The sequence below is a fragment of the Pleurodeles waltl genome, chromosome 2_1, assembly GCF_031143425.1.
Source record: "Pleurodeles waltl isolate 20211129_DDA chromosome 2_1, aPleWal1.hap1.20221129, whole genome shotgun sequence".
In the NCBI taxonomy this organism is placed as follows: Eukaryota; Metazoa; Chordata; class Amphibia; order Caudata; family Salamandridae; genus Pleurodeles; species Pleurodeles waltl.
Genome location: NC_090438.1, coordinates 302,381,847 through 302,409,675, shown reverse-complemented (window position 1 = coordinate 302,409,675; position 27,829 = coordinate 302,381,847). Strand labels below are relative to the sequence as shown.

General features: G+C 43.5%; 1 protein-coding gene across 2 annotated transcripts in view; it reads left to right on the top strand.

The window, feature by feature from the left end:
- The window catches only part of IL13RA1 (interleukin 13 receptor subunit alpha 1), a 332,178-nt gene that overhangs the window by 136,734 nt on the left and 167,615 nt on the right, over positions 1-27,829 (top strand). For both annotated transcript variants that reach the window (XM_069212531.1, XM_069212532.1), the window contains exon 4: positions 19,477-19,597. In XM_069212531.1, the coding sequence (XP_069068632.1) occupies positions 19,477-19,597 (121 nt within the window). The remainder of the gene's footprint in view (positions 1-19,476; positions 19,598-27,829) is intronic.

Sequence of the window (27,829 nt, the reverse complement as noted above, 5' to 3'; positions counted from 1 at the left end):
ATAACGTCACCTTCTTGCATAGAAATTGGTAGCTAAAAGGTCACATTGACTTCCAGCAGCTCCTGTAAGAAAGGATGCTGCAAAAGAACCAGTAGGACTATGTTCCAAAGCAGATTATCTGTAGCCGTAAAAAAGCATGTGTATGTACCCCAGTTCAAAAGCACAATTAACTTGGCATTCTGAAATCTAATAGATGTGCCTATTTCACAAGTCAAAGTGCTTCTTCACGTGTTATTGTGTCAACAGTGCAGGGGTGCCAGTGTTGCGTGTATGGATAGGACCTTGAACATAAGTTGCTTTTCATTCAGGGAAGCTAAGTACAAAGGGCTCCGGACAGAAAACTTCCCAACACTGTGGGATATACGTTGCAGACACCAAACACCAATACCCAGCTTCTGTGTTGCTAAGACTAGCCTTTTATCTGAATTCCAGCTTTACCATAATGCAGAAGAAGCAGGACGACTCACTTCACCGGTGACACACACAAATATACTTCAGCAGTCCTACTAACATGTCCATGATGCAGAGAAGTAATCTCCTCTTTGAAGAAGCAGCGGCATGATTGAATCTTTCTTGTATTCTCAAGGCCTAACCTAGACATCAAACACTGGATACAGCAAGATGTCTGGTGACAGAAGTTTCACAGGAAGAAAATGTCTAAGGGAAGAAATACCCTTCTTTCATTGCAGAGACAACTAGATTCTCCAGAAAATCTGGAAAAGGAACAAGAAGCATTTGTGAAGTAGCGAGTCAGGACATTGCAACACAACTTATCAAGCTTAAATACCCATCTAGTATAGCCTTTGAGGATGAACAAAAGGAAGTCTAACATAATGTGTTGGATTTGCATGACGCCCCCAATTAAGGGTTCGGCCATCTTGTATTGATTCTGAGGCCCCATGTCAGCGCATTCTTTCAAGCTGCCTTAGAAGTACAAGTGCCTCAAAGAAGTGCTAATGGCCATCTAGGAAGGCAGCCATGGGCTGAAGATGTTTAGACCTAACAGCTTTCTCCAAAACAAGCATTCGCAAAGCCAATAGGTCTCAACCTATGCAAGAGCTATTGGCTTTGGTAATGTGTTTCAGGCATGTTGTACATCAATGTGGAAGCTCTTCAGCATGGCTAAAAGTTAGTGATGGTGTAGTTGGGGTAGATTGGAATGGGGTAGATTGGGGTTGCATGGAGTAGGGTAGATTAGAGGAGCATGACAAGGGGTAGATTGGGGTAGAGTGGAGTGGGTAAATTAGGGTAGAATGGAATGGGGTAGACTGGGGTGAGACAGTTTGGAGTGGGGTAGATTGTAGTAGATTGGAGCGGGTAGATTGATACACTCCAATCTACCCTGCTCCACTCTACTACAGAGTGGGGTAGATTGAAGTTAAGTGGGATAGATTGTGGTGGGGTGGAGTAGGGTAGAATATAGTGGGGTAGACTTGAGTTGAGCAAAGCAGATTGGAGTGGGATTGAGTGGGGTGGAATAGAGGGGGGAGATTGGAGTGGGCTAGTGGGGTAGATTGGAGTGGTGTAGATTTAATTTGGGGCAGATTGGGGTAGACTGGGGTAGACTGAGGTGGACTGGGGTTGATTGGGCTAGATAGGAGTGGAGTAGACTGGAGTAGATTAGAATGTAGTGGGGTACACTAGGGTAGATTTGAGTTGAGTGGGGTAAATGGGAGTTGAGTGCTGTAGAATGGATTGAGTAGAGTGGGCTAGATTGGAGCAGTGTAGGTTGAATTGGGGTAGTTCGGAGTGAATTGAGTTAGATTGGAGTGGAGCGGGGTAGATTGGAGTGGAGAGGTGTACATTGGCGTTGAGTGGGGTAGGTTGGGGTACATAGGAGTAGAATATAAAGGGTAGATTGGAGTGGGGTAGATTAGAGTGGTGTAAATTAGGGTGGCGTTGATTGGAGTGGGGTAGAATGGGGTAATTCGAGTCTGGTAGATTAGAATGGAATGGGGTAGATTGGGTTGGGATAGATTGGAGTGGATTGGTTTGCAGTAGGTTAGATTGGAGTGAAGAGGGATAGATTGGCGTGGAATGGGATAGAGTTGAGTGGGGTAGTGGCGTGGTGTAATTGGGGTGGGGTAGATTGGAGTAGGATGGAGTGGGGTAAATGGGAGTGGGGTAGATTGGGGATTGGTGGGGTAGATTGGACTGGGGTAGATTGGACTGGGGTAGATTGGACTGGGGTGGGTGAGGTGGATTGGGGTGGAGTGGTTTACATTTGAGGAGTGGGGTGAGGTGGATTGGGGTGGAGTGGTTTAGATTTGAGTGGAGGGGGTAGTTTGAGTGAAGTGGGGTGTAGTAAATTTGGATAGAGTGGACTGGGTAGATTTGAGTGGATTGGGTTAGATTGGGTGGATTTCGAGTGGGGTGGGGTGGAGTAAAGTGTGGTAGATAAGGGTTGAGTAAAGTGAGCTATATTGGAGTGTGGTAGATTGGAATGGGAACAGTGGAGTTGGATAGATTGCAGTGGAATGGGGTAGGTTGAGGAAGAATGAAGTGAGGTAGATTGTGGGAGAGTGGAGTGGGGTAGATTGGGGAAGAGTGGGGTGGGGTAAATTGGAAAAGAATGGCATGAGGTAGGTTGGGGAAGTGTGGAGTTGGATAGATTAGGGAAGAGTGAGTGGGGTAGTTTTAGGAAGAGTGGGATGGATTGAGGTACATTGGAGTGGAGTAGAGTGAAGTGGGGTATATTGGAGAAGGGTGGAGTAGCTTGGAGTGGAGTTGGATAGCATGGACTTGAGTGGGGTAGATTAGGTGGGGTAGATTGGAATAGTTTGGGTGGATTATAGTAGGGTAGATTGGATAGGAGTGGAGCAGACTGGAGTGGAGGCAGGTAGATTGGGGTGGGATAGATTAGAGTTGGGTAGATCAGACTGGAGTCAGGTAGATAGGACAGGAGTGGGGTAGACTGGAGTGGGGTAGATTGGGATGGGGTGGGGTAGATTGGGATGGTATAGATTGGAGTGGGGTAGATTGGGTGGAGTGCAGTTGGGAAGATTGGAGTGGAGTAGACTTGAGTAAACTGTGGTAGATTGGAGTGAAGTGGAGTGGGGTAGATTTGAGTGGATAGGGGTAGGTTGGAACAAGTCACCTTGCTGCACTGCATGATAGGGAAAGGGCAGAAATGTAACATTGCACAGCACATCCTTGACCTTTCTGCTGGCGCACAATGTACTGCCTAGCTCCAACACTGGTACCCTTGCACCATGGCACAAAGTTGCCTGCATTGCAGACAGGATTGCGTTTGTGCAAGAAGGGGTACTTTTCTGCACAAATAAAGACATTTCTCCTCGTTATGCCTTATCTGGGGAGGTGCAGGATTTTGATGCATTCCCAGGTCTACCAGTAAAGGTAAATCTTTGAATGCTTCAAAATCCCTGGGTGGATGCGTAAGAGCACCCACCAATGAAATGCCTTTCCAGGGCAGAGTAATGCAGCACAGCATTTTGTGTTGCATTATATTAATCTAGATATATCAAGCCAGGCAAGGCCTCATAAGGTGGCCTTACGTGGCTTAATAAATCTAGCTTAAGAGTTACGTCACTCTTGCACCCAATTGCGAGGCACAAGAGCGAAGCAACTCTTTGATAAAAATGCCCCTAAACTCCCTTGGAAGACAGAGCCTGACATTTGACCTCTGTTTCTGAATGGACAGCAAATCTGACAAGATATAACGACTTAAAGGCCTGTTTACAGAAAGCAAGTACTCGGAAAGATACAGTAAACAAGAGATGCTCACAGGAGGGAGGAACTCAAGCTGGGCAGCCTAAAGCCAGCAATTAGAAAGCAAACAAATGTGAGTTACAAAGCCAAAAGTGAGCAATGGACAAAATGCATTTCCAGGGAAGCTTTCAGAATGCCACAAGGATTCTTAAGCAAACTGGACAACTGCACTGTCCGAAATGATCATGAGCATTGCACTCCATTGTCTTTTAGAGAAAAAGTCACAGTGCAGAAAAGTCCGAACTGAGGCAACCCCCACACAGCATGACATCAGGCATCCCCTAGGTAACATCTCACTTGTTCTGAGGCTACCTGCACTGCTGCTGAACCTCTGAGTATAATTTATCCACTTCTCTTCTGCGATTATGTTTGTGGCCACTATGAGAACACAAAATAGCTTGTGAATCTATTGAGAAACCCTTGTGTGCCTGGTGCACCTCACCAGAGGCAGAAGGAGCCTTTCTCCTGTAATTCACCTGCCCAACAAAGCCAATCACTTACCCAAGACCCCCTCCGAGAATGGCGGTGGTGGTCTGGCATGATGAATCAAATCCTGTAGCGTGCTTTAGGAAGGCATTGCAGAAGCACCTCAGATGCTACTCCAACACCAGGTGGCTTAAATGATGCAGCAGTTACATTCTGTATGTGCACGCATGACCAGGAAAGTGCTAGTGTTGTGTGCATGGATGGGACCCTATTCACTATACACACTTTTCTTTAGGGCAATTGGTTGCAAGGAGCTCTGCTGCAGGCATGTGTTCAGAAAACATCATTAGAAGCTTGAGGAACCCACGACCATGTTGTGTGCTTTCTGCCAACAAAGCATCCCAGACTAAATAGTGGTGCTTAATGCAAGCATGCTGCAGTCAGCCACCTCCTTCCAGGAGACATGACATAAGTCCCACCAAGATTACGATTATCACCACAGTCACCTCAGATGCAAGTCTAGCACTGAGAGCCTTAAATTATGAGGAATTACCTACGGTATGTGGGGTTGCACTCCTGCCTCTAGCTTCAATATCTGCACTGCACTCTAAATTTCACAGCTCCTTGAAGGGCTAGTGAATAGTGCAGTGTTGCTGTGGATGGAGATGCATGCTTGCCTGTTGGTTCTGCCACTACCGGGTGCAGTTTGACAGTAAACGAGCAACATATTGCCACTCACAATGCATACACTTGAAACACTAAATAGCATTCCTGTGGGTTGATCCAAAATGTGACTGATACTTCAAACAGTGCCAATGCTGGATGACGAATATGCATGACTCCTGCACAAGCCAGTGATTGGATAGGAACCAAAGCTCCTTTTTATGTACCATTACATTTTGTTTTTTAGGTTTGGCATAAAATCTTTCTGTCAGCATCATACAATTAACAAAATAATAGTAGGGCACGAGAGTTCTGCCCATTTACGTACTAATAATATTTTTAAAATTTGCATTATTTTGGGTTACTCAAATATGGCTGAAATGCAGCTAAAGCTGGTTGGGAGGGGTAGGTAGGGTTGCACAGAAAATAGTACCAAATTCAATTGATTTATTTTCCCCAAAACAGCAGTGTCAGCTGCTATGAGAAATGGAGCAAAATAGCACACCTTTCCAGTATCCAGAATCTTACCCATGAGGACTACTCAATGTCATGGTTGCAATGGTCAGTCACGTAATGGGGAAAGCAGTGGTCGACGATTGAAGCATCATTTGAGACTCCGGTCTGATCTTTGGTGCTGCTTCACAATATCTGCCGGAAGGGGATTGTGCCGCCTTTCACCTCAGGGTTTTTCTTCCCTTTCAAGCCCTGCTTCACCTTCTACACTTACCTATGGGAACTCTGATAGGTCACTGGTCTGTTTGCTTCCAATATGCTGCCCACTTTGCCCATGACCATAAAACATCCCTGATTCTCATATGTTGGAACTCAAGGTTCCTTGAAAGGTCAGCATAGTGTGACTATTGGGCCCTGTGGAATTCAAATGAAATTACCTGATCTGCAAACATGGTGGACCCTCATAAGTCATAGCCGACAGCTAACTTCTAATCCATGACATCCCATTCTCCAACACTCTATACCAGAGGTATTCAAACTGGGGTTGGCGGGCCCTCCTAAGGGGACCTCAAGTAATCCCATGGGGGGGTGCCAGACTCTGGCCAAAAGAAGCATTATACAGATAACAAAGATGTTTTAAGCAGACGCATGTTATTGCAATTTTAAAAAGTTAATATTACTTAACTGCAGTGTTTAAATAGGTCTAGACATATTTAAACATTGCCATCTTTATAAAATAATTGTGAAAAATTCTGAGGAAGGGGCAATGATTTTTATTTTTCAACTGGGGGGGGGGCACAGCATTAAAAGGTTTGGAGACCATTGCTCTATAGTAATGTACATGCCACTTCCTTGTTGCACAGTGCATACACAAAGTATGTGGCATGTTACTGGAAACACTTTGATAATGAAGTTCCTCGGTAATACAGTTTTCCATTGCTCTTATTTTGGCTTTGTAGTCTTGGTTCTTCCCACTCTTTTTCCAGTACAGTGATTTCACCCACCTTCCAAGTTACTCAGAACCCTTCCCATTACGGCAATACTACCAAACGGGTACCTAGTCCTGTAGCTTCAAATCGTCTGTGTTGGAGCGTAAATGTTAGACCCAGACATCAGCAGAATGTTTCATGATTAACAGCCTAAGATAGAAAAGCTGCACTGAAAGTGCTCATGTTTTCATTTGTGGTCGTCACCATTGTACCTCTCGGATTTAACAATGTGTTAATAATATTTAACTGATGTCAAAGTATGTTTTAGACTCTTTATTAAATGCTAGCATGAAAACTAATTTTGTTCTCTAATGTTTATTGTGTGACTTATGAGTTTAAATAGACAAGTGCAAAAAAATAAATGTACTTCTCTGCTATATTTAATGGGATGCCTTAAAAAGTGTACAGTTCCTAATGAAATGTTTTATTTTTTCCGATGAGATATTATTAATGCTGAATTTACAAGTTTACATATTATGTGTGTTTTATTAACAAATATGAATGCATTATATTTCTTGTGTATGCATAACTAGGCCTTCAGAGCTCATATTTTCAGTCATGTAAAATTGATGAATCATCGTTCTCTCTAACAAAATTTCCCTCTAGAGTCTGATCTTGTGAAATGCTTTGCAAGTAGTAAGAGGCTCTTTTGTTCAATTATACTGAGACTTGTAGTTAAATGACCTTGGTTCCGGGACTTTTCGGCCTGTGGACATAACATGAAATAAATAGATTTAACTAACACAGATTCGCATTAGTCTGAGACAAGTCCATTGTACAACCTGGGAAGAAACTGGATTGTTTACAAGCAAATATAAATTGTTACCAAACTGTTTGGATTCACACGGAGAGAGGAGACAAGTCCAGAGCAAACCTGAGAAAATTCTGGATTGTTGCAACCTGAAGTTTTATTGATATTTGATGATGCCTCTTTTGTAATGTGAGGCCACTGAAATATCAAACCAGAGATGCTTGTAAGCTTCACATTAGGGATGGACTTTGTAAGTTTCAGGCAGAGTTGTCCTTTTCTTTGCGCTCACTCTGTCAAGCCTTTCCTTGGCTTTTTTTAGATATGTTTATGTGTTACATTTCCTTAATGATATGCTTTATTCTTCTTGAATACTTCTTGAATGCTTAAGTGTTAATTCTAATTCAAATAAATTAGTTTTGCTGCTTTGGGCAATCAATGGTGTTGATTTATCTTTGCAATTTGATTTCGCACACCATCTTCATGACATTAGCTTTGTGGCTATAAAATAATGCTTTGAAACTTTTCATTGAATGGAGTCTTCTTCCGTGGCCACTTTGGTCATGGTGTCTACATTGTTTGGGCGGTGTTAATATAAATTTGTTTATGGTTCACCACACTCTTTCTGGGTCAAAAGGTCCGTCGGCCTCGGTGAAATGCTTGATTCCTGTGACGGATGAAAAATGCATTGACCGTTTGGTAGCAGTGTGATGGTTCTGTCCCATAAGAGGGAAAACCACATTTTAGGTTCATGTTAGGAAATTAGGATTCACTGTTTTGATAAGAGTTGTGGGTTATGCCCCATAAGCGAGGTAGCCATATTTCTGTTCAGTTTTAGGTATGTTATTGCCCGGTCCAAAATTTCCCCACCCTGTAGTTGATTTTATGGTTAGTTTGAGAGGTTGTTGTAATTACAGTGTTGTGTCTACAAGTGTTGTGTTGTTTAAGTCTATGTAGGGATTTGTGCTTGCAGTGCCTTTTGCCTGAAGATTGCAGTGAAGTGTGATGTTGTGAAGGGTTTTGTGGCGTCATCAGACTCAAAGTGATTGTGGCTCTTTGTGCTCAACAATTGTCTGTGGTTGTTGTTGATGGGTCCATCAAGGCCTAGGACCCCAGGGTAACGCACAAGTGTAGAAGACACTTGGTTAATTTATTGTCTGCAGTGAGGTATGTGTCATGCGGTACCATTGACAGTGCCATTAGTTTTCCTTGAGTGCATGTGAGTTGTTGGTTGGTATTAGGTGAGTCCTGAGTGCACAGGGAGGACCCTTATCAACCAGGATGAGAATTGTTGGACAAGTTTCACTCATTGTGTAATTGTGAAAGCCACAGTGGGAAGTGTAAGCTGTGCATCTTTCGAAGCATTTGTGCTCTACCCATAGTGTGCAGACAGGTTTTGTTTTTTGATCTTGCTCACAATATTTTGCATTTAGTGTATGGCTGAGCACCTGTGTGAGAGACAATTACGAAGTGACTGCAGCTGCTGAGGGAAGTGAGTGTGACATCATTTTTACCGTGCTGGGATAGGTCGGTTAGTGAGAAAGCCACGCTCGTATTGGTGGGCAGCAAAGTGTTGCTATTGGTTGAGAACAGATTGCAAAAGGCATTGTGGGAGTGAATTTACTTCCTGGTTTCATTAAAAATTGTTATGAATTGAAATTGTACAAAAATGGAAAGTTTCAAAGCTTTAAGAAGTGCGCTGAGAGAAGATGTGTTTATTTCAGTTAGAGAGAGTGAACAGGTAGCACCCGAAGAAACACCAGCATACAAAGTTTCAGAGGCGAAAGGAGTTTCAGCATGCATTTGGGTTAACCAATGGTGCAAGATCCCTGAGAAAAAAAAAGGTTAATTAGCTGTTCCTTGTAACTGAACTTTTAATTTGAATATGTTAGCAAATTTGAGGAGCGTATTGTGTGAATTAAAGCCTCCTCAAAGACCCACACTATTTGAAGCCCCTGCTATTTGGGAACTTGTTAAAGGACAGAAAGAAAGGGCAAAATTTGAAAATAGAATGAAGAAAGCAGTCAAGACATTAGCAGAAGCTAGATGGGATGCTGATCAGAAAATGTGGAGAGCTGAGATATTAGATGGAATGAGAGTGGTTCCAGCTATGACAGAGGAGTATGATGGGAGTACAAAACCTAACATAATAAAGAAGCAGACAGCTCAAGCAGAAGAGACAGCAGATGAAGGTAAAAAGACAGCCACATATGAAAGTGACTCAGATGAGTTCATCCATCAGCTTTTGATGAATCGTCCTCCACTGTATCATTCAGTTGATGAAGCAGTGCAGAATACAGCACCAAATGTGCCAACTCGTCCAGTTACACAGAGCCTGATTCAGATAGTTCCAAGTACACCTGCAAATTCAATGACACAGGTGCATGTGGTCTATCCACCAGTTCAGACTATCAATAAAGCATACTATATTGCAAGCCCAGTTATAAATAATGTATTGCCAAGTCCTCAAGTGAATCAGATGGTGTATACATCTAATTTGACTACATCTGTGCAGAATTTTAATTATAATCTGACTATGCCTATACATACATCAGTGCAGACAATGTCAAATGTTACCTAAGTCAAACAGGACAGACTTTCAGTACTGTCTTAACAAGTCAAAGTGCTGGAATAACAATTCACAGAATCTGACAAATTTGACAGGACCCAATGGATTAACAGTTTCTGTGACTATAGGTCCAGTTGTTCCATTGTATGCTTCAGACAACCCTGGAAGTAATACCCAGTCCATGAATGTTTCAGCAGTTCATGAAACCCCAGCATCTGCAGGGATGCCACCAATTGGTATGTAAGATCAGTATATTCAAACAGTACCAAGATCGAGAGAATAGCCTCTTGTGTCCCAACTTTTATCCCTACACGAGTTGCAAAACCAAAGAAGATGTTAAATCAAGCAGACCAGTTCTTGATATGGAATGTCCTCATGGAATTTCACTTCCTTACATTCCCTCACCATATCAGATTACAAGTGTACATTGGAGTACCCCGCAAAATATGTCACAGAGAGATAATGTTGGTTTGCAAAGTTTTTCAGCCCAGCAGTTGACTGAGTGGGTAGATAATGTGAGCCCAAAAGGAGCAACAGGTACAGAAAGTAGTAATGTTAGAACAGAAGAGACACCAGAATATGACAGAACAATAAATGTGTCAAAATTAAAATTAGAATTAATTGACAATGCTTGAGATGGAGCAATTGGAAACATACATAGAGGACGAATTGCAATTCATAGGATGTTACACAACATGCAGGACTGGCTTATGAGAAGTTTGCAGAATTGGCAGTGAAATATGAAGTAGATTTAGAAAAATCCAAGCCCTTAAGAAGTTACAGATTAGAATTCAGTACCAAAGACATAGCAAACATGAGATCACCCAGAATGATAATGCACATAAAGGAATTAATTACATACATACAAACGTGGGGTTCATTAAATTAATGGGAAGGCAGATGAGCAAGAAAAGAGATCTAGTAAATCAAGTTGATGATAATGTAAGAATGTTACCAATGAGGGAAATTCTAGATGGAGGTTATGTATCCATCACTGACTTCATCACTGACTTCATCACCCCGCACGCCTTAGCCTCGCCAGACTACATCCTCCTCGGGGACCTGAACTTCCACCTGGAGAAGAACAACGACACCAACACCGCCACCCTGCTCGACAACCTCACCAACCTCGGACTCAAGCAACTGGTGAACACCCCCACCCACTCCGCTGGCCACACGCTTGACCCCATCTTTTCCGCCAGCAACCACATATCCTTCAGCCACTCCTCTGAGATACACTGGACCGACCACAGATGTGTCCACTTCACCTTCAAACGTGAGACCCACCACCTTCGCACACAACAAATCACCAGGAGTCCCTGGAACAAAATCTCCACAGAGCAGCTACTCTCTACTCTAAACCATAACCAACCAGCCATCACCACCGATGCCAACAACACAGCCCTCAGCCTCACACAGTGGATCACCAAATGTGCCGACAACCTCGCCCCTCTCAGAAGCCACCCAAGAGAGACCAACATCAGGAAACCCCCCATGGTTCACGGATGCCCTCAAAGAATCCAAGAAAACCTGCCGTACCCTCGAAAAAACCTCGCACAAAGAACACACCGCAGAAAACATGTCAGCCACCCGTGAACACCACCAGCTGATCCGCTCCACCAAAAGGGCATCTGTCAAAGAGAGACTTGACAACAACACCCACAACAGCAAAGAACTCTTCAACATCGTCAAAGAGCTCTCCAACCCCAACGCCAGCTCCAACACCATCACGCCCTCACAAGAATTCTCGAACTCCCTTGCTACTTTCTTCCATCGAAAGATCACCGACCTACACGACAGCTTCGGACCCCAGACCCCGCTGCCCACCACTGAACCAACAGCCCCAGCCACTACCCTCAACGCCTGGACCACCATCAGCTCTGAAGAGACCAGAATCACCATGAACACCATCCACTCCGGATCCCCCTCGGACCTGTGCCCCCACCACATCTTCAACAAAGCCGACGCCATCATCGCCACCGATCTCCAGAGCATCATCAACAGCTCGTTCGCATCTGCCACCTTCCCCGAGAGCTGGAAACACGCGGAAGTCAACGCTCTCCTGAAAAAACCCACGGCTGACCCCAACGACCTGAAGAACTTCCGCCCCATCTCTCTTCTCCCCTTCCCGGCCAAGGTCATCGAGAAGGCCGTCAACAAGCAACTGACCAACTTCCTTGAAGATAACAACCTGCTCAACCCCTCCCAATCAGGTTTTCGTGCCAACCACAGCACGGAAACCGGCCTCATCGCAGTCACCGACGACACAGAACCCTGATGGACAACGGAGAAACAACCGCCCTCATCCTCCTAGACCTCTCAGCTGCCTACGACACCGTGTGCCACCGCACCCTGATAACCCGCCTCCGCTCCACTGGAATCCAAGGACAAGCCCTGGACTGGATCATCTCGTTCCTCTCTGACCGAACCCAAAGAGTCTACCTCCCACCTTTCCGCTCAGAACCCACCGAGATCATCTGCAGCGTTCCACAAGGCTCTTCGCTCAGCCCTACCCTATTCAATATCTACATGAGCCCCCTCGCCAACATCGCTTGCAAACACAACATCAACATCATCTCCTACGCCGACGACACCCAGCTGATACTCTCCCTCACCAAAGACCCAGCCACCGCCAAAGCCAACCTGCAGGATGGAATGAAAGACGTCGCAGAATGGATGAAGCTCAGTCGCCTGAAGCTGAACTCAGACAAGATGGAGGTCCTCATCCTTGGACACTCCCCGTCTGCCTGGAACGACTCTTGGTGGCCCACGGCCCTGGGCACCGCACCAACCCCTTCAGACCATGCATGCAACCTCGGATTCATCCTGGATCCCCTCCTCACCATGACCAAGCAAGTCAACGCCGTCTCGTCATCTTGCTTCCACACCCTTCGCATGCTCCGAAAAATCTTCTGCTGGATCCCCGCCGAAACTAGAAAAACTGTTACCCACGCCCTCGTCACAAGCCGCCTGGACAACTGAAACACCCTATACGCAGGAACCACCGCAAAGCTACAGAAACGTCTTCAGCGCATACAGAACGCCTCCGCAAGCCTCATCCTCGACATACCGCGCCACAGCCACATATCCGCCCATCCCCGTCAACAAAAGGATCAACTTCAGGCTCCTCACCCACGCACACAAAGCCCTCCACAAAAAGGGCCCCGAATACCTCAACAGTCGCCTCGCGTTCTATACACCCACCCGTCAGCTTCGCTCAGCCAGCCTCGCTCTCGCCACCGTCCCTCGCATCCTCAGAACCACCGCTGGAGGTAAATCCTTCTCCTACCTGGCAGCCAAGACATGGAACTCCCTTCCCGTTCACCTAAGAACTACCCAGGACCACCTCGCCTTCAGGAAGCGCCTCAAGACCTGGCTCTTTGAGCAGCAGTAACCCCACCCCCCCCCCCCCAGCGCCTTGAGACCCTCACGGGTGAGTAGCGCGCTCTATAAATGCATTGATTGATTGATTGATGTACATGTCCCATGGAGCAGACGTGACATATTGTCATTCACAAATACCCGAGATTGAGAGAGAAGCCAGTAGAGGGGTACAAGCAGATGGAGAGATTTGTGAAGCTTTCAAACTGCCCGTGGAAAGATTTGAACACATTGTTTGACATTGTGGTTCCAGTTGATTAGTTGATTTGTAGAAGTGAAGTATTGATTGACCAAATCATGAACCACAGAGAGATCCAGTTACAGGTGCACCGTCTGAAGTGGTGATGAGAAGGTATTATAAAATGATTGAATTCCTGAAGAACAGTTTCCACAAAAGATGTTGATTGGGGAAATATTGACAGGACAGCACAGGAAATAAGAGTTGGTTCATGCCTATTATGAGAGACGATTGCAAGATTTCAAACAGCACAGGTTCTAAAACCATATGAGCTGAAATATGAGTCATTTTGTGTTTTAGAATTGTGCAGGGATTAAAGTCTCAGGTCAGCACAATGATTCAGCAGCATTTGATTTGTTGGCAGAACAAACCAATTTATGACGCGCTACAGTACACTAGGTACTTCATTGGAGAAACTGAATTGAAGCAGAAAAAGCTGAAGGAAAAATTAATGGTCATGCAATAAATTCTGCTCAGTCAGAAAATCAGAGCCAGCAGATGATGATCACTAGTGGAATACAAGGCTTGCAACAAAAGGTTAACAACATGTCTCAGTTTAGAGGTAGAGGACGCAGTGTTCAGATAGATCAGAGTGGTAATGTGATTGATGTGCAGTGAATGAAGAAAATGGAACCATGTCATTAGTACACTGGAGACGAGTGTCCTTATAATAATGTGAATAATGTGGTGCAGAATGGGGGTTGTTGCTCAGACTGTTGGTAGTGATCAAGTTCAAATGCAGAGAATCCAAAGACCACAAGTCCAAACTGTAGCTGTTTGTACTGGATTAAAGCAAATGCAGGTCCTGCAGTAGATGCAGGTTCCACAGCAGATACAGGTCCCTCAACAAATGCAGATTTCAGAAGCCCTGTAGTGCTTTCCTCTTATCTGGTTTTTAAGCACTAACATAACACAACAGAAATGCACTTCTGAGGTCAAAGAAGACTTTTATTGTTGTTAATTCTTCCCCAACCCCAATTTTTATGTATGACGAATTAGTAGCTTTCAAGTCCGCGTTAATCAAACAAAATATATCAGTTTGCAATATACACAGCAGGTTATATTTATAAGATATTGAATGCAAAGCAAAACAAATACTTCACCGTGTGGGAACTATTTACAGCTTCATCTTTCTAAGGTCTGCAAGCTGATGACCCCTGTCAGCCGCGAGAAAGAGATTCATCTACCCACACGGGATTGCTGGCAGCTGGCGCCAAGCTCCAGCACGAGGTCCGGCAGATTCGAATCTGACTCTCTGCAGCCTGTTACATTAGTTACAAAGGTGTGCCCCCTCCTCTCAGACCTGGGAAACTGAGCAAGCCTTTTGGAGACTGGCCAGGTCTCCAAGACTACTCCTGTTCCCAAGCGAAGAGAAACAACACCCATGTACTCTCTCTTATCATGTCTAGTCTACTGTGAGAAAAACATCTTGGTTCTCTGGTGCAAAAACACAGCTTGGAAAAATACAGCTTGGATTCTCAACTGCAATGTCTAACTCCACGTTAAAGGCAATAGGCAGCTAACCTAGATATCAAATGCAATGTCATGTTAAAGGCAATAGGCAGCTAACCTAAATATCAAATGCAATGTCTAGTGTCATATCAAAGCCAATAGGCAGCTGAGCTGAATACAAAATGCAATGTCTTATATCATGTCAAAGCCAATAGGCAGCTGAGCTGAATACAAAATGCAATGTATAATATCATGTCAAAGGCAATAGGCAGCTGAGCTGAATATAAAATGTAATGTATGATATCATGTCAAAGCCAATAGGCAGCGGAGCTGAATACAAAGTGTAATGTATAATATCATGTCAAAGCCCATAGGCAGAATATCTAATAGCATGTCAAAGTCAATAGGCAGCTAAACTGAATACATCATGTCAAAGCCAATAGGAATGCAATGTCAAAGCCAATAGGCGGCTAGACTGGATACAGCATGTCAAAGCCAATAGGCAGAATACAGAATGTAATGGCTAATGCAATGTCAAAGCCAATAGGCAGAATACAGAATGTAATGACTAATGCAATGTCAAAGCCCATAGGCGGCTAAACTGAATACAGAAAGTAATGGCTAATGCCATGTCAAAGCCCATAGGCGGCTAAACTGAACACAGAAAGTAATGGCTAATGCCATGTCAAAGCCCATAGGCGGCTCAACTGAACAAAACATACCATGTGCTACTGGTGAACATTGAGCAACTAATATGCGCAGTGGTGAAACACAAAGTCATTGGTCAAAACAAAATTCAACAAATGGCAGTACAAGCCCCAATGACACAGCAGCAAGGGATTGTTCCTCAGCAAAACATTAATCAGAGAGCAAACACAAATATAAACCAATTGGTAACACAATTTCCCCTAATTTAGTTGATTGATGAGGAGTTTTCAGAAACATTTAACAGTGATAGCTCTGATGATTAGGATTGCATGTTAGCAGCATCCTTAGAAGTAAATCAATGTGGTCCCTATGTAAATGTCAATGTTATGGGACATGAAATTTAATTCCTGGTTGACACTGGAGCTACACGTTCCACTATCAGAACCACAGAAGTACCAAATGTGCCCTTGTCAGGAGAAATAATTCAGGTGGCAGGAGTAGCAAATCAGCAGTTTACTAACCCAATTACAGACCATATCCCAGTCAATATAGGATCACTTGAGGATCAGCACCAATTTGTGGTTTGCGATTCAAGTCCTGTGAGATTGTTAGGTCGTGATCTAATATGAAATCTAAATTGTTTTATTAGCTGCACTCACAATGCGCTAGCCATTCAGACAAATAGTGATAAAGATGTGGCCTGCAAAATTGAAGAACTGTACCCTCTTATCTCATTGTTCCCAATGATGACAGTTAATGATTTACCCAAGGAGTTGCAAGGGACAGTTATGGCATAAGTTTGGGATTTTTCAGGAAAGGAGATAGGTCTCATAAGAGGAGGTGAGCCAGTTAAATTACTTTGAAGCCAAACACAGTGTATTCAAGAAGTAAATGCAGGAATAACTCCTGTAATTGAAAACGTCATTGAACAAGGTGTTCTAAAGAAGATCCTGAGAAACCCATGTAATTCCCCTATTTCAGGATTGCAGAAGCCCAATGGAAAATGCTGCATAGTTCAGGATTTGAGAAAAGTGAATGAGATTGTTGTTCCATGTTGTCCTGTGGTACTGAAACCAGCAGGGATTTTATTCCAGATTCATTGTGAAGTGTTATGGTTTGCGGTCACTGTTTTGTGCCTACCATGTTTCTACATTACTCTCAATGAGGATAGCCAATTTTTATTTTCGTTTATATTCAGAAGCCATGTTTTTCATGGTGTTGAATTCCTCAAGAGTATACAGAGTCACCATCAATATTTAATCAGATTTTGAAAAAGAATTTGGAGTACTTTAAAATGCCTTTCCATTCGGTTTGGCGCACTGCATTGATGATTTGATGGTTGCATCAACACACATGAAGCCTGTAGGAGAGATACAATTGCCCTGCTAAACCACTTAGAAAAATTGTACATATAGTTTCCCCAGGAAAGTTGCAGTAGTGTAAAAAAAGTGAAATACTTAGGTCACCACATAGAGAAGGGTGCAAGGAAGGTGTCCCAAGAGAGACCAAGTGACACTTTATTGTGCTCTTCATGGCACAGCTGAGGAATGGAGCGATGGAAGCAGCACCGGTGAGACAAATCAACATTTCTTTATGACAGCAATTGAAACTTGGGAAGAAATCAGAAGATTGCAGGAAAAAGTGTCAGGAGAAGAATGAAGGGGCTAGAGTAGAGCAGGTTGTGTTAATAGAAATTAGGATGATGTTTGGGTTTCCAGTGAGGGAAAGGCAGTGTTGCCCAACAGTTTTTTGCCTCTGATGGCAAGGTATTACCATGGACAGGCTCATATTGGCAGAGACGCAATGATCAGAATGTTCAGACAAACATGGTACAACCCCCGATTCAGATTGGTTGCAGAACCTGTGTCACAGATGTGTAAAACATCAACAAATGAATATAGGGAAACGCACTGTGGTTAACCTGAGCCACATTGGTAGATGTGGAGGTCCTTTCAACAGAATGCAACTTGATTTTATTGAAATGCCTGTGTGTGATGGATTGAGATGTTTTGGTGGTGGTGTGTGTTTTCTCACATTGGGTCGAGGCTTACCCAACTCACAGCAATGATAGCCTTACAGTTGCAAAGCTGCTTTTGAGGGAATTAATACCTCAATTTAGCTTTCTGACTTCTCTGGAATCAGATCACAGAATACATTCAATAATGAGATCATAAAATTGTTGTTTGCAGCTTTACAAATTGAGCAAAGATTGCATTGCAGTTACAGACAAGAAGCCTCAGAATTAGTCGAGCAAATGAATGAAACGCTGAAGTCTCGACTGGCAAATGTATGTGCATCTACAACGTTGAACTGGCTGGATTCATTGCTTCTTGTCCTGATGAGCATGCACAGCACACTCGACAGAAAGACAGGATTGCCTCCTCACAAAATCATTATGCAGCGTGCTATGAGATTGCCAGCTGTGCCCGCAAATATACTTGTGAACATTACAGATGACTTGGTGCTGGATTATTGCAAAGGACTAGCTGATATGGTTTGCTCTTTGCCTCACCAGGTTGAAGAAGCAACTGCTCAACCACCACAAGAACCGTGCCATAACCTGAGTCCTGGAAACTGAGTTCTGGTGGAGAAGCATATCAGAAAGTCATGCTTGGAGCCACATTGGAAAGGGCCTTTCCAGGTTGTCTTGGTGACTACAACTGCTGAAAAGTGTGTTGGTCTGTAGAACTGGGTTCATGTGAGCCACACACACACAAAGTTCCAAGTTCTCTTGAAGATACAGTGCCTGTTCTTCTAGGGCCAGATACAGCGAGAAAAGGGATCCAAGTTAGCCAAACTGTGAGGACTAGACAAGTGGCTATCGCAGAGCACGCACAGCACGCACAGCCCAGTGAAAGTCTGAGCTCATCAAAGGTAATTGAAGAAGCAGGAGGGTCGAGTCAGAGTTGGGCGACACCTGCTAGCCCAGAAAACATTGGGGTCCAGTTGTACCTGAGAAACAGAATTGTGTTTGGAGACCAGTGGCTCGCAAAAAGTCAAGACCCAGTGATAAATGGGCCTCCTGCTATTGCTGAAGTGACTGAAGAATCAGAGCAAAGTGACAGTGATATTGAAAGTTGTGCAGCAAGGAGGTCAAAAAGAAAGAGTGCCCAGTCGAAAATATTGAGCTCCTGAATGGACTTACTACGCAGCTGATGAATGGAAGAAGAAGCTTGTTGCCTTTTGTGCTGACAATTCAAATCCAGTTGAATATTTTGGAACTTGAAATTAATTTAGAACTGAACTTTGTCGCTTGATGAACAGAGACATTATTTGCTGGAAGTTACCAGAAGATTTATTATAGAGACATTTGAGCTTTTAATAATGACCTTTGAACATTTGCAAGAAGAGAAGATCTTGATGAAGTTTATAGAGGATCGAGAAATTTGCAAATAAGTAAGATGAAAAACTCATTAACATCTGTCTTAGTCTTTTACTGGGTTTGCCATTTCTGGTGGAGCGTCTCTCTCTCTCTCTCTCACAATACCTGGTAAAAGGTGGTACCCTTGTCTTAAGGAGTATCTTACAGTGCCCAATATTATCTTCAAGATGGCAGTCTTAATCTACTTCTAGCAAGATGGCAGTCTTGTAGCTTTTATGCAGACCTAGACAACAGCCAATTGGGGAAAGTCTGCTATCACCAGATGTATTATGCAACCAGCTGATCAAACATGACATCGTATCTTCTCATTTCCCAAGATTCTTCAGATTGTTGGATTTACACCTTGATGAGCAACTGCAACCATCAAAGTGAAAAAGGAAATGGAATCCCACTCTTGATTTTTACAATAGCATCCATATGTTTGACTAGATGGGTTATTTGGGAATCTGGGCTCAAAAACTGTCCTGGTCTTTGCTTTGGTGCAGCAATACTGTTTCACCACCTAGACCTAAAAAGCCCTCTTTGAACTGTCTGAATACGTGCTGTTTAACATTCTGGAGAGATAAAAATGTCTTGCTAAACTTGGCACTGAAATGTGATGTTGTCATGTAGAATATTTTGTACAAGGGTATTGGAGGTACGTGTTGTAACAAGTTCTGTACATTGTGTGTATGCTAGTGGTGCCAGAAATGTATTACATTTAGTCTTTTACTTTTTTAAGTCTGATCATTTTACAATAAATGCAACTATATGTTTGTAAGTCTCCATTAATTACAAGTGTATTCTATAATTTAACAGGCTACCCGGAGACATTAGTCAGAGACTTAAAATGGACGTGGGATGAGGGAAAACCATTGGAGTGTACATGGAATTATCAAAAGTCGACGCCTCCCGAACCAAACTATATTTTATATTACATGTGAGTATTTCCAAACGTTCTTTTTTAAAGCAATACCATTTTTATATTTTTTTAATTGATGTCTTTCACATTACATATTACCGTTTGCCTATCGCATGGGGTTTGTCATCATTTTCATGAGAAAACAGAAATTTCTTTTAGGCAAACATAATATTAAATAACCATTTTAACGCCACTTTTTATACGATGTCCACGCAGTATTACAAGGCTCGCTTCTGTCATTTGCCACATGGTCGCCCTTCTGTTAAAATAAAGGTCAACGGGTGAGATTGCAAGCTTTATAAAACGATGCATCTCCTAACAGTATTAGTGCAGGCTGGCAACTAACATATGCCATGTCCCTGGCACGGAATTAAAAGTGTTAGGCCGTATCTCATGGCTAAAATTAAATAACATAATATCTAAGCAGCAGACAATAAAAGCTATTTTGTAAAAATGAAAAGCTTAGTCATAGGAGGAGTTCCAAGCTGGAAGGTATAAGAACACGTCGAAGAACCACATCACATGCTGTCGCTTGAAGCTTACAGACCTGACAAAGGTGTCCTGGGACCGAGGGCAAGAAGGAAATTGCCCTCTATCCCTTGGTTTAGTAGTCAGTATTGGTTTGGCAAGGGGGTGTTTATTAAAATGAATATCCTTGTTCATGTCATTTTCTTTTTAATTGTGCTTCTTGGGAAGGTTCTGTAATCCTTCTTCATTGATTGAAGTAGGGCAAGCATCAGATTTATATAGTAAGGGAGAGAGAGCATTTGGTCAAGGACTTCGAAATCCAGTATTTCTTACCTAAAAACAGGGTAGACTTTGTCCTTTTAGATGTCCATCTTTATGACAAAGTCTGAGTTTCATTTCTGGATGAGTAGAAAAGAGATAAAGGCACATTTTGTTCTTCTATTGATTATTTGTACTTAATTTATGATCTGGTCCCCAAAAAAGTACAATGATAACCTTATTACATGGATAACTATTTTAAAATTAGTTTGAACACCAGTCTCCCTTTTGTAAACAGGATGCAACACTTGTATGTCGTCTTCTTATGTTTAATGGCAGATGAACAACCTATGCCTGTCAAGCTAGACACCTTCACAATCAATGTTCCAATTGCCACACAACCCATTGACCTTGCCACCTAGAACCCCAGTACATCACCAATGACATGTAACATTCTACACCATACCCCACTGTATAATGTGAAAAGCCCACATTTTAACACATCCCCTTTCTTTCAAACAAAAACAAACGACATAGATATCTCACTCAAAAGCTACTTAACCCCACACATAATCCCCCCACCATGAAGGAGGTCTGCACACTCGAGCTGCACACAAACCAGTGCTCTCACTGTTGCAACCTGAATCGGTGACACCACCTCTGTCACACACTGGATACTTGTGAAAATCTTTGTTATCCATCAGCAACCATCCACTGCAGTCTTCCACTTTCTCAGTCAGTTTGATTGCTCCGTTCCCCTCCTTCTGGAACAAAGCAGCTCTCCTAAGGTTCCACATATGACCATTTTTCAACTTTATCCAATTTTCACCCACCTTCTTCCCTTTGGAAGATCCTCTTAATTTGGACAGACCACCACTTACACACCCAGGCTTCAGCATCACTCAATCACCAATCTCAGTCAGCTGTTTACTCCTTGACGTCTCATTCTCAACCAATTCTATCTCACTCTCAAGCAACCAAGAGTGAACTAACTAGGGGCCTGATTTAGAGTTTGGCAGAGGGGTTGCTCTATCACAACAGTGACGGATATCCGGTCCGCCGAAATCTAAATCCCATTATGTCCTATGGGATTTAGGTTTTGGCGGACAGATATCCATCATCGTTAGCTGCCTGCCGCAGATCATTTCGAATGGTGTCTTGCCTTTACCGGAGTTCATAGTAGTGCGATACACCCACAATATATCTTTGACCGCATTCTCCACATCTAAATCGGTTTTATAAGATAGTCCTATGGTGCCTTTCACTTAATGATTCAGCCTCTCATCCAGGCCATTGCTCTGGGGGTTGTAAAGTGAAGTACACACATGTTTTATTCCCAAATCAGAAATAACTTTTTTCATCCGAACACAAGTGAATTGAGTACCATTGTCAGTGATTAATTTGAAATGTATTCCCTCTCTTCTGAATGTTTCTCCAAACAGTGCAATGGTGGTCTTAGTAGTGATGCATCTCATGAATACAACCTCTAACCTTCTGGATGTAACATCAACTAACACAGTTGCAAACCTCTCCTGCCCTGGATGGCACAAACATGGACCTATAAAATCTAAACATAGCCTGTCCCACACAGCCTCCATGTCAGCAATCTATTGATCATGTTGCTTCCCTGCCAGACAAACTCTTAATCTTTTCTCAGAGTTCTTACATTCCTCACACCTTTCAACTGAGTCGTTTGCCTGTATATCCATTTTCAGCCACCAATATTTATCTTTAAGCCTCTTGGTGGTTCTGTGTTAGATGTCCCTCGTGGGCTAACCTTATAAGTTTGTCCCCAACAGCTGTCCGTGGCACACATTTTTCCCTCTTCATGACTAGTCTGTTTCCCACCAGGAACAATTATCCCAAAATTTTATGGAATGGTTTAACTGCAACAGATAATGTGCTATGCCTTCTTGTTCCGCCCCTGAGAATTTCTTTCACAGGTGCAAGAATCCGATCTTCATCCATTACCTTCACTCATCCATGGATACACAGCCTTTCAAACCTTCAGTTGCATTTTCTATGTCAGCCGCCACCTCTTCAGTATCCAACGTACAGTCATCAGCAGCTTTGTCCGTTGTCTTGACAAACAATCTTCCACCTTGTTTATCCATCATGGCAGATACTCAAGCTTACAATCAAAATCTTGCAACTTCACTGCCCATCTTACTAAATGATCGTAACAGTTAGTTGTGCCATTAGGTCCAAGAATTTGCATCAGAGGTTTATGATCAGTTCTTAATATAAACTTGGCACCCCACTAAAGACACAGAAATAGTTTGTGGCCTAGCAGCGGCTAATCCTTCTTGTGCAATGAGTGAGTAGGTCTTTTCTGCATCAGACAATAATCAAGAAACAGAAGCTACTTTTTTTCCTTTCTTTAATGCATTTGTGATAGTACAGCCCCAATTCCAAATGCACTTGCATCAACTGTCAATTTTCTTTAAACAAAAGTTGAAGGGAACCAGAATTACAGTGTGTGAAATATCCATCTTAACCTGTTTTGTGAGCTTCCACCCATCAACTTTTCTTCTTTTCTTTAATAATTATCTTAGTGGACTGGACTTTTGTGCAAAGTCCCTCACAAATTTTCATAGTACTCCGGAAGTCTTATGAACCATCTCAGCTTTTCTTTGTCATTTGGAATTTGTGCACTACCTATTGCTTTCACAAGATTAATGTTGGGCTTTATACTTTTGCTAGTAATCAGGTGACTAAGGTACTTAACCTCCTTCACCAGGAATTTGCACTTCTTCCGTAGAGTCATGCCTGCCCCATCTATCCAGTTCAGTACTTCATGCAATGCCTTATTGTTTTCACCAGCATTTTTTCAAAGACTAATATGTTATCCTGGAAGAAGACCACATTATTCATTCCAGACAACAGATTTGCCATTAGTCTTTGGAATACGCTAGCTGCAGAAGAAAGCCCTAATAGTAGCTTGTTAAACTGGAAAACGCCCTCAGCACTAACAAACACCATCAAATGTTTGGACTTTTGAAGCAATTTCACGTGGTGTAAGACACTCCTGAGATCCAATTTAAAAAATACTTACAATTGGACAGTTGAAAGATTAACTCATTAATATTTGGCAGTGGAAAGCAGTCATTTATAACAGCTGTGTTGAGGCTGCACAAATCTACACAAAACCAAAGAGAACCATTGGCTTTCTTTGTCACAATGATTGGTGATAACCATAGCATCGCCTCCACTGGTTCAATAATCTTGTGTTTGATCATTTGGTCAAGAATGGACTTTACCTCCGCACAGGCTGCTAAAGGTATCTTCCTCACTGGATGTTTCACCCGGACAGCATCTTTCCTGAAAATTGTTTTGTGCTGATAGTCTTTTGCCTTACCTATCCTGTCCTCAAAAACTCTTTTGAAGTCTTCAAGTAAGATATTCAAATCTTCATTGAAATCACCAAAACTTGTTCTGTTGCATGTGGATTCACAATTATGTCCAGGTCCTACTGGTGACACCAACCCAGTATTGGAGGACCTTCAGCTGCCACATATACTTTTCCCTCTGTGATGCATTTCTTAAATTCAATTTCTGTAGTGAAGTACCCCATCACATCATAATCGACTTCCAGATATCTTTCTAAATGACATCTGATACCTTCAATGCTCTCCCTGACGATACATGGTCAAACATCAGTTTTAGTAGGATAGTGTACAAGGACTCTGAATCCACTATCAAAACAACCAAATTGATGTAAATTTGGGTCGTAGTCTTCTCTTCTACTTTTGGTGCTCCTCTTCAGCAGTGATCAATAGTATGTGTTCTACACCAGCTTCAGCTTCCCCAACACTGAAATTCTCTTGTTAGATACTCTGCACACATGAGCAAAGTGTCCCTTTTTTCCACATAGGCAGCACTGTTTGCCAACGGCAAAACACTTCCTTGAGTCCCTCATGTGCAAAACGCTACCACATCTGTTACACAAATGAGCACCTTGAGTTTTTTGGGAGTTAAGAAATGAAGCACCCTTTTCATTGACACTTGTTTCACTACTTTTGTTCTGACTGACACTTTGTAGATCGTTTTTTTTCTTCACTGCTTTAACCAACTTCGATTCACTATCAAACTTTGCAACCGCCTGATCAGATTTTATTTCAGCTCTTTGCATTTCCTTCATCCATTTCTCCGATTCCTTCACAATCTTAGCAATCTTGATGGCATCCTTAACTGTGGAGTCACTTGCAGCCCGAAGTCTCTCGGGTATTTTCTGCTACTACAATGGAGAATCAACTGGTCTCTGATAATTTCTTCAGTCATCAAGCCAAACCTGCACTTAAATCAGGATTTATAAAGCACGGCTAGTCACGCAATTAGGGAATCCAGGTGTAGGAGGCTGGCCTGGTTTGTAGTGGGTACCAAAGGTACTTACACCTTATACCAGGTCCAGTTATCCCTTATTAGTGAAATGTAGTCAGTGTCTAGAAGCCAGGCTGTCTAGAGGTAGCTGTAGGCAGAGCAGCCAAGGCTGAACTAGGATACATGTGAAGCTCTTGCAATACTACTGTAATCATACAGTACTTACACACATTTAAGACAATACTCAGTGTTACAAAATTAAGGTACTTTATTTTAGTCATACAATGCCAAAAATACTTTGTAAGCTATACTCCCTTAGGAGATATGTAAATCACACAATATATATACACTAGTAACCAGAAACAGGTTAGTACACAGTAGGAAAACAGTGCAAATAGTGAAAATCACATTAGGTTGCAATAGGCCTAGGGGAAACAAAAACCATATACAAAAATAGTGGAATGCGAAAGTCGGTTTCCCACCTAGGCAAGTGTAGTGTCTAGAGGGGTGCTTGGAGTGTAAGAAAACACCAAAGGTAAGTAATGTACCCCACCCCAGATCCCAGGAAAGGAGTGAAACCCAGCAAGTTACCTAAAACACACTAGAAGTCGTGATAGAAGATACTGCAAGAACCAGAAGAGATTGCAAGACACCAACAATGGATTCCTGGACCCGAAGACCTGTGGAAGAAGGGCACCAAGTCTAAGAAGCACTGAAGAGCCCAGGGAGAACAGGAGCCCCTGCTAACCCAGATGAAGGTGCAAAAGTGGAACCACCGGTGAGAAGAGAGGCAGTATTGCACCAAAGAAGACATATGTGGGTTCCTAGTGGGTGCAGAAGATGTCCCACGCTGGATGGATGAATGCAGTCTGGTTTGTGTCATTGGATTCCACCAACAAGCCTTGGCTCACGCAAAGCTCACTGTTAGCGGAAAATGGTTCTGCCCAGGCCAGGAGGGACCTGGTGGCCTCTACCCAGGAAGGGGAGGCAGAGGGGGCTCAAAGCAACTCAGAGAGCCTTCAGAAGACCAGGCTGCCGGAGAACCACTCAGGAAGCTGAGCGCCACAGGATGGAGTGCTGCGGGCCTAAGCTGTGCTGTGCATGAATAACTTCTTGAAAGGTCGCTCACAAGCCTTAGCAACTGCAAGTCATGTGGTGCGTGGGGGTACTGTCTTGCATGGGGAGGCAAGCCCTTACCTCCACCAAAGTTGGACAGTAGGACTGTAGTAACACTTTAGTCTACCACCCGTGTTGCTGGATCCATGCCTGTCATCTGGAGAGGGGGTCCAAGCCACCAGTCATCGCTGCAGAGATGTGCCTGCTGAAGCAGGGAAGTGACTCCATCACACCACAGGACATTACTTCGGTTCTTCTGGTGCAGGCTGAAGGCAGGCAGCCCTTGGAGGATGCACAACCTAGAAACTGTTGCAATTGCTGGCAGTAGCTGAAGATACAATGTTGCAGAAGTCATCTTTGCTTCTTTGTTGAAGTTTTGTAGAGTTCCTGAAACAGTCAGCGATTGATCTGAAGAAACAACCAGAGGAGAGACCCTAAATAGCCCTGAGAGGTGAATTGGTCACCTAACGAGGTAAGCATCTATCAGGATGGGTCTTTGACATCACCTGCTAGCACTGGCCACTCAGATGCTCCCAGAGTGCCCCACTATCTTGGAATCCAAGATGGCAAAACACAGGGACATTCTGGAGGAGTTCTGGGCACCACCCCTGGGGTGATGATGGACATGGGAGTGGTCACTTGCCTTTCCTTTGTCCAGTTTTGTGCCAGAGCAGGGACTGGAGCTCCCTGAACCGATGTAGACTGAATTGTGCAAGGAGGGCACCATCTGTGCCTTTCAACGCATTTCCAGAGGCTCTGGGATGATACCCCTCCCATGCCTGTAACATCTGTTTCCAAAGGGAGAGAGTGTAACACCCCTCTCCTAAAGGAAATGCATTGTTCTTCCTTCCTGGGATTGAGCTGCTCAAGCCCTAGGAGGGCAGAAGCCTGTCTGTGACGTGGCAGCAGCTGGGGCTGCAGTGCAAACCTCAGAAGACTGGTATGGCAGTACTGAGGTCCATTGTGAAACCCCCAGAGTACATGGGATGGTGCAACCAATACTTGAATCAGTATTGGGGTACAATTCCCAGTTGTTAGACACCTTACTTGGCCATATTCGGAGTTACCATTGTGAATCTGTGCATCGGTATTGACCTATGTACAGTGCACACTGAAAATGGTGTCCCGCACTCGCGAAGTCTGGTAAAATGGGCCTGGATGGCCTGGGGGCACCTCTGCTAGTGCAGGGGTCCCTTCACACACCGGTACTTTGCACCCAGCCTTCATTGTTGGAAGACCGGACTTATTGGTGACTTATAAGTGACTTGGTGCGGTGAAAATGGCTGTGAAATAGTGCATGCACCATTTCTCACAGGCAGCAATGGCAGTTCTGAAGAAGCCTTTGTATGGTCTCCTTATGGGTGGCAAAAAAAATGCTGCAGCCCATAAGGATTCCTTGGAACCCCAATGCCCTGAGTACCTATGTACCATATACTATGGACCTATAAGGGGAGTCCAGTGTGCCACTTTGAAGTGAAATATGGAGTCACTAAACTGTAGTGACAAATTTAGAAATATAGAGAGCATGAGCACTGGAGTTCTGATTAGCAGGACTCCAGTGACAATTAAGAAACAGTGAAACACATTGACAAGCAGGCCGTAAACCATAAGCACTGGGGTCCTGACTAGCAGGATGCCAGTGACACAGTCAAAAACACACTGACATCAAGCAGAAATTGGGGGTAACATGCCAAAAAGAGGGTACTTTCCTACACCAGGCACTTTCAGGTCCCAGAGGCTTTTAAACAGCCAGGTTTTGAGAGCCATTTAGAAATCAGGAAGTGAGGTGATGGTCCGGAGGTGCGTGGGAAGGCTGTTCCAGGTGTTTGCTGCAATGTGAGAGAAGGAGCGTCCTCCACTTCTGCTTCAGTAGATGTAGGGAGTACGGGCAATTGAAAGGGAGACAGAACGTAGTCTTAACAGTTGGTGGAATTTCAGGCAGCGGTTAATGTTTGCAGGTCCTTGGTTCTATAGAGCCTTGTGTGCGTGGGTCAGTTGCTTGAATTGGCATCTCTTCTCTACGGGGAGTCAGTGGAGTTGCCTGAGGTGGGGTGTGATTTGGGTTTGTCAGGGAAGGCTGAGGATGAA